Below are 19,782 nucleotides of genomic sequence, written 5' to 3'. Positions count from 1 at the left end.
TAGAAGTGTTGGCTCTCCAGCAGCAGTCCAACCCCATGCAGCACTGCACAAAAACTGGTTTATAATTAATGCTACTTATTTCTGACATGTCCCAACTATTTTGAGATTCTAGTATTATCTCTACAAAATGAAGGCAAAATCACTATGTAGTTTTGATTTTTATTTTAACAAAAATTGTAATTCAATCAAATGAACCAGCAGGAATTTTTCTTTCCTTTTTATATATTATGAGTCATTAAATCTGCTGCTAACTTACAGCTTTTGTAATTATTTTTAAACATTATTTAGCATATTATTGCAAGTCCAATTGCTATCTTTTAATCTGTATTTTGGCCATGGTCAAACAAAAAGCAAGCCAGATCTGTCCAAATGACACAAGAAAACGTCATTACCTTCATATTCTATTGTAGCCTGTCTACAGGTGTTTAAAACTGACTCTTACTGGGAGATACAAGCATTTAAACCAGGAGGAATGGATCAGAGGTATAGCTACTAAGTAAGATTTCCCAGTAATGGATGAATTTTTTTGGCATAGACGTGACTTTTCAGATGTAATTATTCATCTCTAGGTCACTGTTTTGCTGTACATGACTAACAGCTGTTGTTTTCCACCCAGGAGATGGCTGTATGTCAGCAGCTGGTAAAATGATACCTGCACATGGATTCAGGGGCTGCTTTAAGATCCTTTCATCTTAATGATGAAACTTTTCCTGGATGGTTTTGTCTAAAATATGACACTGGAGAAGTCTTCCATTTCAGATGATTTGAACTCTGCTAAATGTCTGCAGAGACAGAGCCCATATGTTCCAATCCAGGCACCTCAGCTGCCACTGGTTGCCAATGTAGGATGAGGAACAAAGAGGAAAAAAATGACTCTGTAATGACTGAACTTTTGGAAAAGGCAGAGCATGAAAGAAAGACAGCAAAGCTGGAATAACACTGCACAACAGTCCAGTTAAGAGCTTCAAGACAGACGTCTTAAATCTACTTCTCATTTTAACCGGCTTTTTTTTTTCTTTCAAGCGCTGCTTCAATTCACGTTGCCAGCCCTGAAGCAAAACGAATACCAAAAGCACAAATTGAACGAAGTCACAAGGCCGAGCTAAAATCGCACCATTTGCGGAGGTTTCTGCACCTCCGGGGAGCAGCGCCGTTATTCCGTCGCGCCCTCGCCCGCTGCGGCTGGACAGGCCGAGCGGCGCTGCCGCCCCGGGACTGAGTCACGGCTCGGTGCCTGTCTGGGCTCACGGCGCCAACCTCCCTCCCTCCCTCCCTCTCAAATTCAAACAGCTCATCCGCACCATGTGCCAAGCGCTGCCCCCGAGCCCTGCTGAGTCCTTTCCGGGGCTTCCTTCCTCTTCAGCGGCTGCGACACCATCTTCCCTCCCGCCTGGGCCACGCCGGGCTTTGACCCCGTTATCTGGGAACAAGGCTACGAAGAGGCAGGAAACGGCCCCTTAGAGCACGTAGGAAATTATCTCGAGATCAGAGATGATTATCACAGCGGGCCGTTTTGTTCCTTAAAAGAAAATTAATTAACTAGTAAAAACCAGCAAAACTTCAGGGGAGGTGGTGTCTGCCTGCAAACCGCCTGGGGTCAGGGTGCTGGCACCCCTCAGATGCAGGAGCAGGGAGAGCGGCCCGAGGAGCAAAGCCTGGGGCTGGGCGGCACCGAGCAGGGAGAACGTGCCGAGAACGATGGGGAGAAGATGGAGGGTCCCCCTCAGATACCTTAAAGCCAAGGGCTGGGGATTTTCTGGGGATGACCCGTGTCAAAGCGCGCCTGCCGCATCCCCTCACAGGGCAGGGCTCCCTCGATGCTGCAGGCGCGCGGTCACCCCCGCCTCACTCACCGCACCGACCGGGGGTGCGCCGGGGACGGCCTGAGTGACTGGCGCGGAGAAATGGGGAAGGGGCGGCTCTCCCGCTCCCCCGGACTCCGAGGAGCGGCACCGGGGCACGATCCCCCCGCCCAGCCCCGCCGCCTGCCTCCGCCCGGCCCCTGAGGCGGGCGCGGCCCCGCGCTGCCGCCGCCGCCATGGCGCGTGCGCGGGGCGGTGTCTGGGAGCGTTCGCGCGGCCCGGCGCAGCCGCCATTTTGGGAGCTCGGCTCGCGAGGGGAGGAACCCGCGGGAGGACGCGGCGCCCGGCGCTTCTGCCTGCCCGTCCCGCCCCGAGCCGAGCCGGCTCCGCTCGCCGCCTTCTCGGGCCGCCTGGCCGTGTCAGCCGCCGCTGCTCTTCGTCACCCGCCTGGCCGGGCCCGCCGCAGGCCTGAGAGAGGCGGGAAGGATGCCCTGCACACCCCGCCGCTGAGGGAGACTCGGGGGCCCTGCGCGCCGCGTCTGGCCAGCCCCACCCCAGCCGCTGCTCGGCCCTTCGCCTCCGGCGGCGCGGAGCTTCCTTCTCCCTGATCCCCCTTTCCCTGGGTTTCCTTTCTCCCGGACTAGCCACGAGCCGCTTCCCCCTCGCCCCCAGCCCGCTCCACCTCCCAGGCCTCTCTGCCCAGGCCTCCTCCGGGTCTCTTCCTCCGCCTGGGCCTTCGGGCTCCTCACCTTCCTTCCTCCCTTTCCTTCCCCTTCCCCGCCCGGAGCCATGTCCTCCGCCGCTCGTTTCGATTCGTCGGACCGCTCCAGCTGGTACGTGGGCCCGGTGTCCCGGGCGGAGGCGCAGACGCGGCTGCAAGGGCAGCGGCACGGCATGTTCCTGGTGCGGGACTCGTCCACCTGCCCGGGGGACTACGTCCTCTCGGTGTCCGAGAACTCCCGCGTTTCCCACTACATCATCAACTCCCTGCCCAACCGCCGCTTTAAGATCGGCGACCAGGAGTTCGAGCACCTGCCCGCCCTGCTGGAGTTCTATAAGATCCACTACCTGGACACCACCACCCTCATCGAGCCCGCGCCCAGGTGAGTGTCCCCCGCCCCCGCCACACCCACCGCCACCTTTGCCCCGAGTGGCGCCAGGAGGTGCGACCGGGAAAGGTGTCACGGTCCTGCCCAGTAGCTCCGGGAGCCTGGCACTGGATGTAGATGCTATGAATAAATACTAATAAATTCGTTTCTAACACCGGGTCTTCTTAACTCTCTGGACCTCGCCGACAATTAAAAGTGCTGCTCTTTCAGTCAATCGTCCACGGTCCCTGTGCTGACCTTGTGTGTGAAGGTACCATGTACCTCTGCCACGGGCTGTAATTGCCTTGAAAGAGGGTGTGGTCGCACGTCACCCTTTTTGTGTTACCCTTTTCTTCTGGCATTGTCTCCGTTCCAAGGATGGTTGAGAAGCTGGTTCACCAGTCCCCTCCCCGATGGAAGTACAGCCTCTGAGCTTAGTTCGCTGTCTGCCCCTGCACCCACAATGATTACAATAGAGCTGGCTTTTATGTGATTAGACTGCTTCGCCCTGTTAAGTCAGCATTAATACATTCTAGGGCAGCATTTCCCAAACTTCTAGAGTGGCATTTCTGCACCAGAAAAAAAGTGAAGCACTTATTTCTCACAGTTTGTTTATGGCACTGTTCATCTATATCTGCATATACCATACACTTCACTGAGAAATGCTGTTCTAGGAGGATGGGAAAATGTGACTTAGCTATGAGCTCCTTCTTTGTCCTGGTCCCAGCATGGGACATACCTGCAACATGCATCAGTAAACTGCTTATGAAGACCCCTAGAACATATTCCTTACTTTTAATTAATAAAACCTTTCTCAGTATCTTTTGTCAAAACTTTTGGGCTTCCTGGATAGAATTAAATTAAATAAGAGAAAAGTAGTGACATATTAAAAAATAAATTCAAATTGGTTCACTTCTGAATTCTGCATTTTAATATCTTACTATGTTTTGCAGATTAGCAAGTTCTTAGGAGGGAAGAGTAACTTTGAGGTTTATAATCACAATTGAACCTTGGCATGGACCAGTACTTAATGACAGTCACTTGTCAAAGATTGACAATAGCTTGTCAGGTTGAAAAACTCAAGTGTTCAAAAGTCATTCTGAAAGCTGTCAGGTGATGGGCAGAATGTGACAGAAAGCACAACCTTCAAGAACCCTTCAAGCTGCTGGCAGCCTTTTGGTAGTGATTGTGACTAGAGAGATGGGTAGATTAAAAAAAAAAAAATCACTTCCACCATTGCAGGAGTGGAGCTGCCCAGTGTTACATGCATGCTTAAACTTGTGGAGAGTTGGGAAGGAAAACAGTCTTGTGCTGAAGCAATCTTCGTGCTTATATCTGTTCTCCAACCTGGATATTCTTGAACCTTTCTGCATGCAAAAATGTGTTCTTAATCATTTATGGCCACGACTGGCTGGGCTTTCTCAAAACACTTGAGAACTTAAGAGCTGATTGCACTTGCACACTTGGTATTTGTGAGGAGTCCTGTGTGAAATGTTCTGTGAACATTTTAATGCCACCTTATTTTCAAGGTTTTGGTTGCATATTGTTCTCTCAGCACAGAGACAAATGGGACCTAACCTGCAGTGAACTGACTTTAATAGAGCCACAAATGGGATCAGCTAAGGTGTTTTTACTTAGCATGACTTTGAAAAATCAGAAATCTTAGAAAAATCAGTTATGTGGTTGGTGGTTTTAAATGCTGTGCAAAGGTAACTTGGTGGTTTGAAATGCTGTGCAAAGGTAACTTCCTGCTGCAAGAGGGAGGATGAAAGGTAGCATTTCCAGATTTTTGGTTTTTTTATTTGTAATGGACTACATTTAGAACAGGGCTATGTGCTTCAGAACTGTTATGCTAATTCGTATTTCTCTGGCATTTTCCTGGGCACAGATGCTTGTGCTTTTGAAAGCTGTTCATTCTTTTAAGTTCATGAAGTACAGTCTGAAAGGTGGTTTCTATATAGAGCTCTTCAGTACTCCCAGATCTAGGAGATGACATCTTAAACTTTTAAAACAGTTCTAAATGGACCATTTTAAACTTTCTGTTTGTTTTGCATCTCTAGTAGTAAGCTCTGACCATCCTTGCTGGTGTTCCTGAGCTCTTCCTTATGCAGAGCAATGCTCCTGAAGGGTTCCCTCTGTCCCCCTGCTTTGGCTGCAGCAGGGTGTCTGAAAGATGGAATATCTTTATCTTCAGGGCTTCTGGCATATCTTGCAAAAATCACAGGGATTTGACTTCCATTGTATTTTGCAAGTGGCAGAAGAGAATTGAAGTAGGCTAATGACATGCATTCTTGCTCTCATAGCTTAGATAATAAGTGTCTGCTGTGGCCTATATCCACTGAGGTTTTTTGACAGCTGCTCTGAATAAAGTGTATAACATTTATGATGAAAATAGTGAAAGCATTCTCGTTTGATGGACAATCTTATATATTAACACAGACAACAAAGTGACTGTATTTGACAAATGATGGACATAGTAATAAACAATTATAGATAATATGGTTCATAGGCAAGGAATATTTATAGAAGGCTTGCTTTTTTTTTTCCCTTAGTTCCTTCTTATCAGTGGATGCAAGTATTTCATACAGTCTTTATGAAGATGTCATACCATCTTACTTTTGTTCCCTTTTTCCTCTATGGTGCTTCAAGTCTCACATTTACTTACTGAATTCTTTAGAAGTGGGTCCTGAAGTTAAAATTATTTGGATGACTTTGGAGGTGGCAGGGGACTCTTGGAGAGATTCACAGCTACGTTTTTATGAATTGCCCTTCCACCCCAATCACCCAAACAGTCCTAATTCTTAATTTGGTTTTCTGTATCATTACTCTCATAACTTAAGCTATACAATTAATTTGACTCTATTATTTTCACAACAATCCAGAACAGGTAGATGAAGATTTTGCATTATTTCTCTCAGTTTTCTGCATCCCATGAAAGGTTGTATTTGGCTTCTAGGGAAGCTACTTTGGGTATTTAAGTAATTGAGAAGCGTGAGTTAGTCATGAAATGCCTCACAGTGCTACCAAGCCAATGATTTTGTTACAAATGCAAGTAAGTAACTCTTCTCTATTTGATGATCCTACTGCAGACCTGGTACTTAGCTTTGTTACTGGAAATACAAACCAATAGCTGTTCCTTTTGCCAAATCCTCAGGTATCCAAGCCCACCCATGGGATCTGGATCTGCCCCTGCCATGTCCACGGCAGAAGAAAACATGGAGTACGTTCGGACTCTCTATGACTTCCACGGCAACGACGCCGAGGATCTTCCATTTAAAAAGGGCGAGTTGCTGGCAATTGTAGAGAAGCCAGAAGAACAGTGGTGGAGTGCCAGAAACAAGGAGGGTCGGATTGGGATGATTCCTGTTCCTTATGTAGAAAAGCTAGGCAGGCCTTCTGTTGGGAAGCATGGGAACAGGAATTCCAACAGTTACGGTATCCCAGAACCTGCCCACGCTTACGCTCAGCCTCAGACCGCAACTCCCCTGCCCTCAGTATCCAGCACACCTGGAGCAGTGATCAACCCTCTGCCATCCACACAGAATGGACCAGTCTATGCCAAAGCTGTCCAAAAGAGAGTTCCCTGTGCTTATGACAAGACTGCGCTGGCATTAGAGGTAAGTTTTTCCTCCAGTCTCAGAGTTTTCAATTGCCTTGTGAAAGAAGAAGCTAAAAATTGTTATGGTGAAGTTGGTGTGGATGACTTCGTGTGGAGTCTGCTTATTTATGTCGAGGGATTGAGAAGTTAGGTTACATTCTGAAGAAATATCCACAAGAATTGCTTCATCTATACCACTTCCTTTGAGAAAGTGACCTAGTAAATAACTTCAGGACCTGTGTTTTGCCTCCCTGCTTGCTTGTTCGACTGTGCAGATGTTACAAGGGTAACATGCTGAAGAGTGTACCCCTGCTGAAGAAGTGCTAGTGAGAGGATGGCTTTGCTTCTCCACCTAATCTTGGGGAAGGAAAGAGATGGTTCCTTAATCATTGTAGAGTTCCAGGCTAAGAACTGACAGTAGTATCCTCCAGAGAAAGGTAAAGGTTGCTGGCTGTTACACTTGGTGTTTGTGATCCTCAGCTGTGAGATGCAATTGAAGATCTTGTGCTGAGAGCTAAAATCTGGGCAGAATATATCAGACATATTCTAGTCCCTTTTGCTTTGGTTTTCAGAAGTAGAATTTAAGAAACCTTAACACCTAAACTGGAGGTGAGGAGTGTAGCGTAACCTCTGAAGTGCTGCAAGGTTTTGTGCTTGCTATTGCATTTTTAATTTTATTTTTATTAGAGATATCTTGTAAAACTTTAGAGTGCTATTCTGTAAATAGTAAAGAATTCGTATCATACTTCTAGTTTAACTGGAATAAATGATTGATTGGAAGTTGTTTTTCAAAGCTATATCCAGAATACTGATACTTTTTCATTTAGATGATACTGAAGGCTAATTAACCTGTAATTCAAAAATGTCTGACCTGGAAAAAGTGAAATTTGAGCATGCTGCAATACTTCCAGTCACACATGTGAGCAAACAAGCATAGAAAGCAGCAACATTTTAACAAGTAAAATAATAATGGTTTTTAAAATACTTTTCAACTTTTTCCTGTTGTTTTTGCTCAGTTACTTTGCAAGTTAAAGCTGTTACCTATGGCTGCTACTTCAAACTGAAATTTGGAAGGTTATATTTTTGACTTCCCATTATTCAGAGTGCTCACCCTAATTGCTTTATTCCTGTATTTGTAAGACTTCTAAGGTTACTCTTGTGGCGTTAAAAGTTAAATATGAATCACTGGAATTTCTTTGTCTTGTGAAATCTAGCAGCTTGTTATTTGTGAACTGTGTGTGAAAGTGGTCATAGAACAAAGTGTAAATTCACTGCCAACTGCACTGTACAGAAAATTCCTGCCAAAACTACTCATGCTTCTGAAAGCAAAGCAAGGCAAGAGATTGATTTTGTTATGCTATCAATGTGTCATGGAATTACTTCAGGGAACTTGCACTGCTGCAGGGAGCAGAACCACCTGGAAGGTTGGTCCTGACATACAGACTTTTCTGACTTGTCCTTTAAGTGACCTAGTTAGCCCCATCAGTTTAGCTCCTCTAGGATACCAGTAGCATTAATTCTCTGGTCCACAAATAGGTTTGACTTGGTTTGAACCTTCAAATTACTGAAGTTTTGTTTGAGAGATTCTTCTCATCCTCTGATCACTTACTGCCTCATGTTTTTGTGTCTCTCAACTGTGGCATATTTTGTATTCCCATGCAGTCTGTTTTCTTTGCAACTGTACCTCATCCACACTGTGGCTTCTCAAGAGGCTTCAGAAGCAGAATTCTGGGAACTGCTCTACATTTCCATTGAAATCAGTGATTGCAGCTTCTCCATATCTATCCATGCATAAGGAACTTTAGCAGCTTCATTATAGCAGTATTTTTTTTGTCACATGGGCTATTCTTAAAGCAAAAAAAAATTAGCTTATTTTTATTATTTTCCTTTAGTTTGCCAAACCCTTGCAGGACCCTGATAAAATATTTAATCCCAGCCTTGTGAGGGCTCTACACATTACTAAATAAACTGAACCATTTGAAACTTCTGTTTTGTAAGACCACTGAAAGTAGTGTTAGACAAAAAAAAACAGGTTATGGGACTGTTTTGAGGAAGGAAGTTAATGGTGTTCTTTCATAAAAATACTATTTGACAGTTCTCCCCCTCAGAATAGGTGTGCCCTCAGTGGCTGTTCAGCTGGTACAGGTAGAACACCTTGTGAGTGTAATTACACGGTTACTGATTGTGCCACCTCATTTCAACTGATAAAGCAATGTGAAAGCAAAATATCTGTTTGCTGGCCATAGCCTTGTGTGGTCAGCACACAGACAGTACTTAAAAGGAAGAGAATAGCATCTGGAGTAAATAAAGCCATGGCACAGTAATCTGCTCAACTTCCTTTTAAGTGGAGCGGTGTCATTCTTCTTGGTTCAGCTTGAAAATGGGACAAGGTCCCTGCCTGCAAGTCCAGTGTTTCCATTGTACACTGTTACTGTTGACAGAAGCTGACAGAATTTTTCTTTAAGGAAAGGTAAGAATTTATAGCCTGTTAAAGAAAAGTTTGTTTCATAAGCAAGTTTTTTTTCTTTTTCTTTTTTTTTTTTTAATTTCTTACATGAAAAATGTAACTGACCAAGTGACTATTCTACAGAAAATCTGAAATGAGATCTGATAGATTGGATAAAGATTAATTCAACTGGTGAATTTAAAAGTGTGACAATTTAAGAGCAGCTACAATTTTATTTCTGTAGGATAGTCAAGGGGGCATTTATTTTTGCTGGGCTAAGTTTATTTAACAGAATCAAAGAGTGGTTTGGGTTGGATGGGACCTTAGAGTTCATTTCATCCCACCCCCTGCCATGGGCAGGGACACCTTCCACTCTCCCAGGTGGATCCAAGTCCCATCCAGTGTGGCCTTGGACACTTCCAGGAATGTTGTTGTCACAGCCTCTCTGGGTAACAGTTCTGGTGTTGTTGAAGTTACTATTGCATAAGTGTTGACTCGATCCTATTGTGTTACATACTCCACTGTTACTCTCCAAAATGAAAAATTAAATTATAATCTGTTTATAGGCTAAAATAGTACTTGTAAGTGTAGACATTATCTCAAAGCTTACAGCTGGTGGTACATGGAATTTTGTGCATCTCCCTGCACCAGGGAACAGTTAGTAAAGCGTACAAGAAATTACATGTATTTTTAAGATTTACATATGCTCTTGTCCATTAAGTTACTTTGGCAGTTCAGATTTAATGCTTTTAATGAACATTAAATTCTACAGATTGAAGTTTGTAGCTTCTCACTACAACTAACTTCATTACTGATATGTGTCGAATTTGATGATAGATACTGCATTAAAAACACCCGAACCACTAAACAAGCAAGCTACAAAATAAAAGTAGAAACCACCAAACCCAACCCCTAACCGAAAAGCTCAACAGCGAGGAGCCAGGTCTGTTTCTTTACTTGTGTATTTCTAGCCAAGAGGCTATTTCCTTCCTTTCTGGTGCTCTGGAGGAAGGGCTATGAAGGACAGACAGGGTTACAGTGTCCTGTGCTCTTTGGGACCAGAACTCTGCACCACAGGGTTATGCATGGCTGTTCTTCCATCCTGCTGATTACTGTGGGAAAACCAGAAGGACATCCCATGTTCAAAGGACTTACACTTGAAGAAGGTGATGGATTTGACTCTTTGCCACTGTTACTGTGATACAGAACAGCAAAGTCTACCTGAAAGGTTCCCAGCCTTTTAAAAGTTGTAGTAGTTATATAGCCAGCCTATTAGAAATAGTGTGCTAATGAAGCCCTGCTTCAAATTGACAAGCTCTAAGCAGGGCATGAACAACAAATTCTATATTCACTTATAAAATGTAATTAAATAAGGTAAGGAGCCAGACAATGGGAGACCAGCAGCAGCCACCAGTTTTATACCTGTTTTGCTTAGAAAATGATTCTTAAATGCTCTATTCAGTGTCATGGTTCATTTTGAAGGCAGCAGTGGTTGTAGAGTTCATCTCCAGACTTAGCAGTGTTACTGACTCAAAGATTTATTCTTTTCTTTAAGCAAGAGTTGCAGTATATTTTTAAAAGTTTTTATACTAGTGTTGGCATTTTATAGACTTGTGCCAGTATTACAGTGTTTAGTAGTTTACCTTTTTTGTGATGTAGCAATCATACATCTGTATGTTTGCTAGTACAGAGTTAACCTGTCACTGAAATGTTTTGGTGAAAGAAATATCCATCCACCATAATTATATAACTGACTTACAATATTTCTCTTGAGCTTGTTACAATTAGGTTACAGTTAACTTTTTCCCTTTTCAAAAGACAGTTGAGACAAGTAGGCCAAAATGTGCTAGCAGTAGAACTTTCTTAATTAGGAAATTAGGCTACTTCTTTCAGTAGACAACAAGCATTGTGTTTTTCTTAAGCCAAGGAAACTTAGCCTTGCTGTGTTACCCATTAAAATGCAGCTAACCCACAAAGTCTGGATTTTAAGCAAAGTATTGATCCTATATTTGGGTAGTGTGAATTGTTGATCAGGGAGCTTTAGTTGCAATAACTGTTGAACTGAAAGTGAACCCTCCAAATTCTGTACAGGTACGACAGTGGCTTCATCTGAAGGAGACAGGCTGGCACCTGTAATGAAAAGCAGCACTTGTTTGATGCTGCAGCCCCTACTCTGACAATTTCCCTGGCTCTTGGTGAAATGGAAGGCTCCTTTGTTTTAATCTGTTCCTAGGTCAGGCCAGATTAATTGCATCTAGCACTTGCTCATGTCTCTGTTGCCCTTGAACCTCCTTTCATGCCTCAAGAATGGATGAAGCTTTTCCTCTGAACTGTTTGGTTCTCCAGTTTGGGCATCAGCTGCGTTCTGGCCCAGAACATCAGAAGTGAAGGATAATTAAGTCATTAAGCTATGCTTTTAGCCTGGTGCTTCCTTGGATCTTCCAATCAGCAGCAGCTCCTGTTGCCTGCTTGCAGAGTGGCTGAACTCTACCTCTCTTGTGGAGCTCCTCCCTTTGGGGACAGTGGGGTATCAGGGATTGTCTGTGTGGGACCTTGTCTGTCCTTCTCCAGACAGGCAGCTGGCCTGAGGAACTGTTTGGTATCAATGTTAGTGTACCAGAGAAGGTGAGCTGTGACACTGATTAGGATAATGACTGAGATTCAACACCCTGTAGATTCTAGAGAACAATGTTTTCTATAGCACTGACCCAGTGGGCTAAAATGATGATTTAGAATTTTAATGCATTTTTATCACCTTAAATTTATATTACAGAACTTTATCAGCCATAGCACTATTAACATAGAATTGTTGGAATATCTGTAAAACCCCTTGAACTGGTTGACTAAAATGGCATGCAAGAAACCTTTTGCAGAGTATGAATCAGCTTCAAATGGAAGGCAGGTATGGAAGAGTCTAGAGTGAATGAAGTAACCTTTCTGACTGGCATGTTCCACAGCTTGTGTTTCCCCAAGGCTTTGAATTCATGCTCTAACAAGGACATAATGAAAGATGCTATCTAAAACACATTTTGATTTTTATCACTTGGGTGTAACCAAATGGCTGCATTTCAGAAGTATTACTCATTTGAGCAGTGATACTTCATTCCAGTGATGCTGGTGTGCTTCACAACTGAATTAACTGGTCTGGGAGATGCTGAGTCGAAGGAAGTGCTCTCCTCATCTGTAGATAAGGGCTGTTAGCTGTCCAGTCATACAGGAAGTTTGTGGCAGAGATGAGAATAGAACCAGGTCTCCTGACTCTGTCCTGTGCCTAATCATAAGACAATTCTTCTGACTGGCTTAAAAAATTCTCAGAAAAAAAATTAGTGTGTTAAATAATTCTAGTGGGGGGTTGCACCTCAGCTGACCGTGTTAATGGCATTAACATGCTTTAAAAGGCATTTCCAAAATAATGCTTTTACTTGGGGGAAAAATACATAGAGGGACTAGTTGACCAGATTTTTCTAGAAATTTTTGAAATTAAGGCCTTTAAGGTAAGATCCATGAGTAAGTCTAGCATGGAATCAAGGTTCCTCCATCAAAAATCTTATTTCAACATGCTGTTTAATTTAGTCTTCTCAGGGAAACTACATTTTGAAAATAATATAGCACAAGAGAATATTCAGCAGCTGTCATTGAAAAAAAAGCCCTCTCAAAAATAGTAGAATGTTATTGCAAATTAATTTACTATTGCAGTGGCTCTCAGCATATGGGAGCATGTTTTGAGTAGCTTTAGTCAGCCAGCTCTCTTTAGTGGCAGATGCTGGTGTGCAGCAGCTTTGCCCACCCAGCAGCATAAAGGACATTTCACATCATTAATCTCCAGTCAGTTTGTTGCCATGCAATAGGAGACATGTTTTAAATACTCTTTTCACTCAGCTGAAGCAAAGATTTCCAAACCTATTCACACTGTTGAAGTCTTTCAGAACGAAGCTGAAGAATATCTGTTCTAGAGCTTCAGAAGGAATAATGGATTGATCTTTACAGCACATGAACAGAATTACATTGTCAGACTCTCAGAAAATGCAGGTCCACGTTTTTGTTTCAAAGGATTATTTTTAAGATTAAAGGGTTTGAGAGTGGGTTTGGTTTATGGTGTAGGGAAAACACAACTCAGTAGCTTTAAAATGTGATATTGGCTGCATCTTCCTCAAGTTGGGTCTAGAATTTGGAACTTAGATCCGTCTTCAAGGGTTATTTAAATGTAGCAAATGTATCACTGAGTATTTATAGATCTTATCAGCATTTTCCTAAAGAAACATTTGCAAGGTTCCTGTTTAGGTCATCTTGTTACTATTTAAAGCTTTCTTGAGTGAGGAGTCTGACAAATTGTGCTTTTTAGCAAATGTACAATCAGAGCATGCTGCAGCAGGCCCTGGAGACATGAAAGGCAGTTGGGTGAATTCTGTGTGTACATGCAGTGTTTAACTGCTCAGTTCTGTATGCTGGCTTCATGTTTGAGTTTAGGAGCAGCATATATAAAAATGTACATTTAAGAAAGTAAAATGGCCTCAGTTACATCCTAAGAATTTAAGGGAGTTCAAAGGGTTTTCTTCTCTCTCAAAAGCACAATATTACAATTGTTCCAAGTGAGACAGTCTCAGATATGGGGGCAGACAGGACACAGACAACCAAAGTAGTGGAGAAAAAGTAGGAAGAGCAACACACAACGCTTAAATCTCTGAGAATAGTTTCAAAGTTCAATGAATTTTATTTTAAGAGACATAACAGTGAGTGACTGCCAATGAGTTTATTATAGTATCTTAAATTTCACTTAAGGGTTCTTGCTTCTGTGTGATCTTCAAAAATACCTGTTAAGGTCATGGTAACTGGGTTGAATGGGCTTCAGATCATCTAGTGACATGCACATTGTTTTGTAAACTCAGGGTTTTTTTGTTAACGTGAAATTTACAGATCTCACCTGAAAAGTTTAAGGATGTTGGCAAGGGCCTATCTACACCTGGTCTGAGTTCCAATACTATTTAGAAAATGTAGACAAATTTCTTTGCATACTGTATCAATGTCTATGTTTTCCTTAAACAAGATTAAAGTTTGTTTCCTTTGAATCTCACAACAGTAGTTTGATAACTGAGACTCAATTACAAAGAGCTTGAATCTAGTTTGGGAAAGAAATTTAGGAACTGTTGGGCATTGGTCATAGGCTGGTTCTGCTTTTTGTGAAATTAGTTTCTAGCTGCTAATGTCACTTTTCTAATATTTACTGTAGTTACCACATAGAGTCAATAAGTAAACAGGAAGGGAGGGGGAAAGTCAGAGAGCTGCTGTAACAGACCACGTGTTCAGGTCTCCAGAAGCATCTCAGAAGAGTGAGTATTTAGCTTGTCTTAAATGCTTCTTGTCAATTTGGATATTTCACTTTGTAAATTGTCCTGATCCAGATTAAATACAGCTGTTGAACAGTGAGAGTATAATTTATCATCATTTGGGCTGTTGTTTCTTGCTTGATCATAGCTTAGACTTCTCTCATTTTCCACCGCTAGATAGGAAGAGAATAGTTATGGTAGGAAAGGCCTGACATGTCACCATTCCTGCTTCAAATGCTTTGACAGGAAGTAGATGTGAAAACCACAAATAAAATTAGAATCTACACCTACTACTACTTAGAATCTACACCTACTACTACTAAAAAAAAAAAAAAGTTTGAGATTGCTTTTCCCCATCTTGGAAATGTACCATTATTTCAGAAATTACAGAAGGTTCTTAGAATGTGATCATCAGAATTAGAGATTCAAGTAATGGTTTCTTTGCCTTAGGATTCTTTCTTTGAAAAACTACATTTCTTTAAGGTCAGCTGCTGCTAAAACCAGTCCCAGTACTGTGCTCTTTTGAAAGGATGTTGTGACTCATCACTGATGGTAGCTTTACTGATGTGAATTTATATCTAAGCTAAAGATACTGTTGCATGAAGCTGTAAGCTCTCCTATAAAAAGAGTTGTTGTTCAATATCTTTATAAATATACATGTAATTAAGAGTCTCAGAGACAACATTATTATGTTTAGCAACAAAGTGTTGGTTTGTAATTCAGTAAAAGTAACTTTTCAATTGATCCTTCTGCCAAGAAGAGGGCAAGATTTCTTTCCCTATGGTGGGCTCCTTTGTGTTGTAGTCCATTTGATGTGTGTCAGAGGTGAGAAGCCATGTATGATAAGAGTGTTTTTGTTTGATTGTGCAGGTTGGAGACATCGTGAAGGTGACGAGGATGAACATAAACGGGCAGTGGGAAGGAGAAGTCAACGGGCGCAAGGGGCTCTTCCCGTTCACGCACGTGCAGCTCTTCGACCCTCAGAACCCCGAGGAGAACGAGTGACTCCCTCTGCCCCAGTTGCTGCTGCTTCCTTCTCCTGGCTACCATTAGCATTGTTTGAGGTGGGATGATGACTTAATGGCACATTGCTAGCATTGCCCATTTTCCAGCTTGCTGCAGTTTGACAGTTCTTGTAATATACATTTGGAATATGTACTGAGTCACTGCCTGACCTTCAGATCATAGTTACATCATCCAGAATTTAGTTTCACTTTTAAAACTTTTTTGGGCCTTAAGCTGGACAAGACTGAACCGGAATATAGCAGAGAGCTATGGGAAAAAAACCTTTCCTGTTGAGACTTCCATGGACCTTTTCTGGTTTGCTCAGTAGGAAGAGCCCTAATCTTAGATCAAACATGCAACTTTGTGCATTACTGTCCAACAAAAAGCAACAACAAAAATGCAATTTTAGAACTGAAGAAGATTTAGTTTTGAAATTACCTGTCCTAAGGTAGTACATATAAAATGATGGTTTCTTTAAAGGACGATAATTGGAGCTTATGTGTTCTAAGCAGTTGTATTAGACACTGCTCTTTTCTGTTAACTCTTAAGCTTGTCGTTGACCTTCCTGAAACAGTGTGTGTTAAATGCAAGTAACCATTGATTGAGCTGCATTGAATCTGAGGCATTTATTTATAAGGAAACCTAGGAGGGGTTTGATACTTGTAACTTGGTTTTGACATATTTAATGCATTTCTGTTGATTTTTGCAAGCACTAACTGTAGAAAGTGAGCTTTAAGGGGAAACACGTCGGTCTGGTCTACATACAGCTCTTCTGCAGTGTTGAAAGTGCAGTTTTACTAGTACAGAAGTGCTTGTCATCAAGCTGTTACTTGGTAGACAGATCAGATTGCCATGAGGAGAGAGAGGAATGGGACAGAAGAACTTGGTAAATACCAATGAAATCCTCTTATTTAAACATTTAAAACCTTTTATATCCATTTCTCTGCAGGTCCCTGCTCTCTCCAAAGTTTTCTAGCTATACCAGCCCCAGCTCATCAAAAGCTCCTTTTCAAACACAGTACCTTTTTACCAGGGTGTCTGTGTTGCTGTGCTTCTCTTCCAGAGCTGTTTTCATCTTCTTTTTCCCCTTCCTTCTTTTTCCTTGCTTGTATCCCAACTCCTCTGCATGCTGACATCTTTCTTTTACCCTCCCTAAGGCATTGGCTCTGTTTTATATGTGACCCAGGTCCCTCCCCCTCAGCATCCTCTAGAAAATGGTCAATTGGACCCAGCTGCCTGGGTTCTCCATGTGACAATGCTCGGGCTGGAGGAGGCCACAGAGGTGTCTGTTACTGGTGTAGCTCCTTCCCTCTTTGTGTAGCTTTTGCCCTCCTAAGCTCTCCTGCTGTGATTGTTCTGCAGCTGGGTGCTCAGCCTGAGCCTGGGTGCGGGATACGAAAGCGCAGGCACAGGGGAATCCTGTGCCGCCTTTCTCTAATGTGTGTTGTAGGTGAACTGGAATGCTCTTTTCAAAATGATGGAACATTGAATTAACAGAATACATGTCTGCAAAGATACAGCTACAAAACCTCCCTTTTCAGACAGCCTGGTTAAGGCAGATGTCCAGTGTGGAAGTTGGCAGGAAAACAGCAGCTCCCATTTTTCAGCTTTGGTAGGCTGTTGTTTGTAGCAAAATGAGAAACTTCAAACACCTGCACAATGTCATCAGATCTTACCAATGTCTAATGATATAAACATTGTCTTAAGTTCCAGCATGTTTTCTTGTTGATTTGTGTTGCTTGATCCTAATAAAAGCATGTTGTTGGTAGTTCATGTGGGAGTGCCATGAGATCCTCCGTTGGAAGGCACTGAAGAACTGCAGAAATGGCATTCACAAGCAGACATTCAAAATGCCAGGGTTTAAAGAAGTCTCTCCATTCATCTAATAACTGTTTTCTGTAGTATTGATCAAGTGGCTGACAGTCTGGAAGTTCTTGTAGAGCATTTTACTACCAAATTAACTGTGAAGTAGAGTAGCATTGACTGAAGTGTTTGGTGCTGTAATTCTTGACAATAGGCATTGACATTTTGTCTTGCAAAGAAAAGCTATGCAGTTCTCTTAACTAAAGAAGGTCATGTTTTTCCTGTGCCCCAACAATACCTGCACATTTACTACACAGATTGTACTACTGAAAGTCATCTTCTGAATACAAACTGCACTAAACTCAGTCTGCTGCAGAGAAATCTTATTTCAGGCCTGACCTAGTTACAGGCAGCTCTTCAGAAGACTGATTGTAGAATTCTTCCTTTGCGTGGTAAATAAATACTGTGAGATTTGAAATCTTGAACATAACTTTTAACCTGATTTTTTTTCACTGAAATAAACATCTTGACTCATCCCTTCATTGAATAAGGTGTACGCTTTGACCACAAACATTGTTTTAGGTTTAATTATGTTCCAATACTGCAGAAAAGCAAAGTACTTTACCTTCAAAACTATGCAAAATTTGTGTGTAGTGGTATCTGATGCAAAGACAAGAATTCTTGAATTTCTGTGAACCTGGTTTTAGGCCATGAATGAACAGTGTTTCTCCAAGTAGCAGCGGTGTGGTTCAGGTATGTAAAATGTGGTTTCAATGTAGCATACTGACCATCCCAAGCTGATTGTAACCTCGCTTCAAAATGTGTCTTGGCTATTTTACTATGAGACAAGTATTTTCATATAAAGACTGCATTGGATCAGTGTGTGTTTCTCTTTGAAGGACTCTGGAATCTCAGTTGCTTGTCGCTTGCTTACACATGTGCTGTCGTTTTATGAAACCTCTTAAATCTGAGTGATAATCTTATCAGTGTAAATGTTCTTGGGCGTGTAAGGTAACCTTGATATGAAGCATGAGAGCCTACAAGTGATGGCTTCAATCTATGCACCATTAAAGTTGTCCTTGCTTTGGAACTAGGAGCTGGTGTAATGACCTGTTGCCACAGTAGTCAACTATCACGAAAGGCTTGGCTTCCTCCTGCTGTGTACATGTGTATATAGACATTGAAGCCTCTGACCAGTCTGAAAGTTTAAATGAAAACTGTTTTAATCAGTGTCCATCACTGGATAAGCGCTTATTTAATTCATGATTGTTTACAAATTGGGAAAGAATAAACAAAAGGGAATATTCTGTTTGGGTTGAGGCTCTGAAGAGCCTGAGCATTATTTTTGTAAAGGGAAAAACAGCATTCTTTGTGCCATTTCATGTGCCTGTAAAGTAATTTTTTATATTGTATTAACATCCTGGGAATGAATGGGCTGCCTTTGTTTTCTAGTCCAGTTTTCAAGCATTTTCCTCAATACCTGCATTTGAAAGTGAGACCTGCCTAAAAGACTGCCTTTTGGGACCAGTGAAAGCGTTCCTGTATAGTTGTCATTTTCTGTTTATTTGTGTTAAAGTGTATTTTGGGACAAGGATACAATTAATTGCAGTGGGAAAGGTGGCCTTGTATTTGAGACAGTCTTCACTGTGTAAACTTTTAAACACAATATGTAATTTAAAGACCATGATCTTCAGGCAATAATATTAAGTGTAAGCTTTTAAATTTTATTTTGGGGATCATAGCTTGTTTTATTTTTTGTGCTATAAGATTAACAGTATTAAATGAATTATATTCTTAGAATATACGGAGTGTCTTTTCTTAAGATTAGTGCCTTTTTGATTTCTTACTCCACTTAATTCATAGAACTGGTCCCAACATCAAGCCACTGTGTTTTTTCCCCAAGGCCCTGTTTGTACAGTCTAAATAAAACTTGCCTCAACTTACAGTATTATTTGTTGTCTTTAGTCTGAGACCCTCAACAGTAACAGCAGAATGTTGAAGCCCTTACTCTGTCCTTACAATGCCCTGTTCTGTGGTGAACAGAGCCTGCCAACTGAAGTTTTCCAGAATCAAAGGAAGAATTAAGCAGGAGAAAATGCTGTTGCCAGGCTGAATGATACTCTCCTGTTCCATCCTCGTGCCTCTTCTCAGACAATACTGCTGGGCTCTGGAGGTTCAGATGAAAAAGCTGCATCTCTGGTGACACAGATTCCCACTGCCTCCTCTGCCCCGGCGCCCGACACGTCCGTGCTCTTCCTGCTCTCCACCACTGTATTTATTGTGCTCTTTGGCCCAGGCCTTTAAGGGTCTCTGGAAACCATAACTTTTGTTTACTGTGATGCCCTTGACTGTGCTTGTAAGAATGACTGGTTTATGCAATGGTTTGAATTTCACTTATTATTGGTTGAATAACTAAGGTGTAACCTGTGCAGGCACTGGAGAGCAGGGACTGCAGCTCTGGCCCCTGCCATGAGGTGCTGGTGCAGAACCAGCAGAACCATCAGAACCATCTGTGTTTGGAAGTCAGAACCCACATCCTGGTCATCTACTGCCTTTTCAGTGAATCCAGATCAATAGTAACTTAACTAAAAAGGGTTTTTTCAGTTAAATCATTAACAAAGTGTTGATACTTGAGCTGATCCTGTATAGGAGGAAAACTTAAGAAGAACATCACCCATGCAACTGCTGCGAAGGAGAAGCCTGCAAAGCTTGTATT

The 19,782-nt window shown here is 42.3% G+C and overlaps 1 protein-coding gene across 1 annotated transcript; it reads left to right on the top strand.

Moving 5' to 3' along the window:
* The first annotated feature begins 2,108 nt into the window (after positions 1 to 2,108).
* Positions 2,109 to 19,782, top strand: CRKL (CRK like proto-oncogene, adaptor protein). Its single transcript, XM_084217266.1, has 3 exons — positions 2,109 to 2,905; positions 6,045 to 6,507; positions 15,129 to 19,782. The coding sequence occupies exons 1-3, from the start codon at positions 2,592 to 2,594 to the stop codon at positions 15,261 to 15,263; spliced, it is 912 nt and encodes a 303-aa protein (XP_084073392.1). The 5' UTR covers positions 2,109 to 2,591; the 3' UTR covers positions 15,264 to 19,782.

The sequence above is a fragment of the Fringilla coelebs genome (assembly GCF_963513975.1).
Source record: "Fringilla coelebs genome assembly, chromosome: 17".
Taxonomy (NCBI): Eukaryota; Metazoa; Chordata; class Aves; order Passeriformes; family Fringillidae; genus Fringilla; species Fringilla coelebs.
Note: the sequence above shows the minus strand (reverse complement) of the source record. Positions and strands in the feature narration are given on the sequence as shown.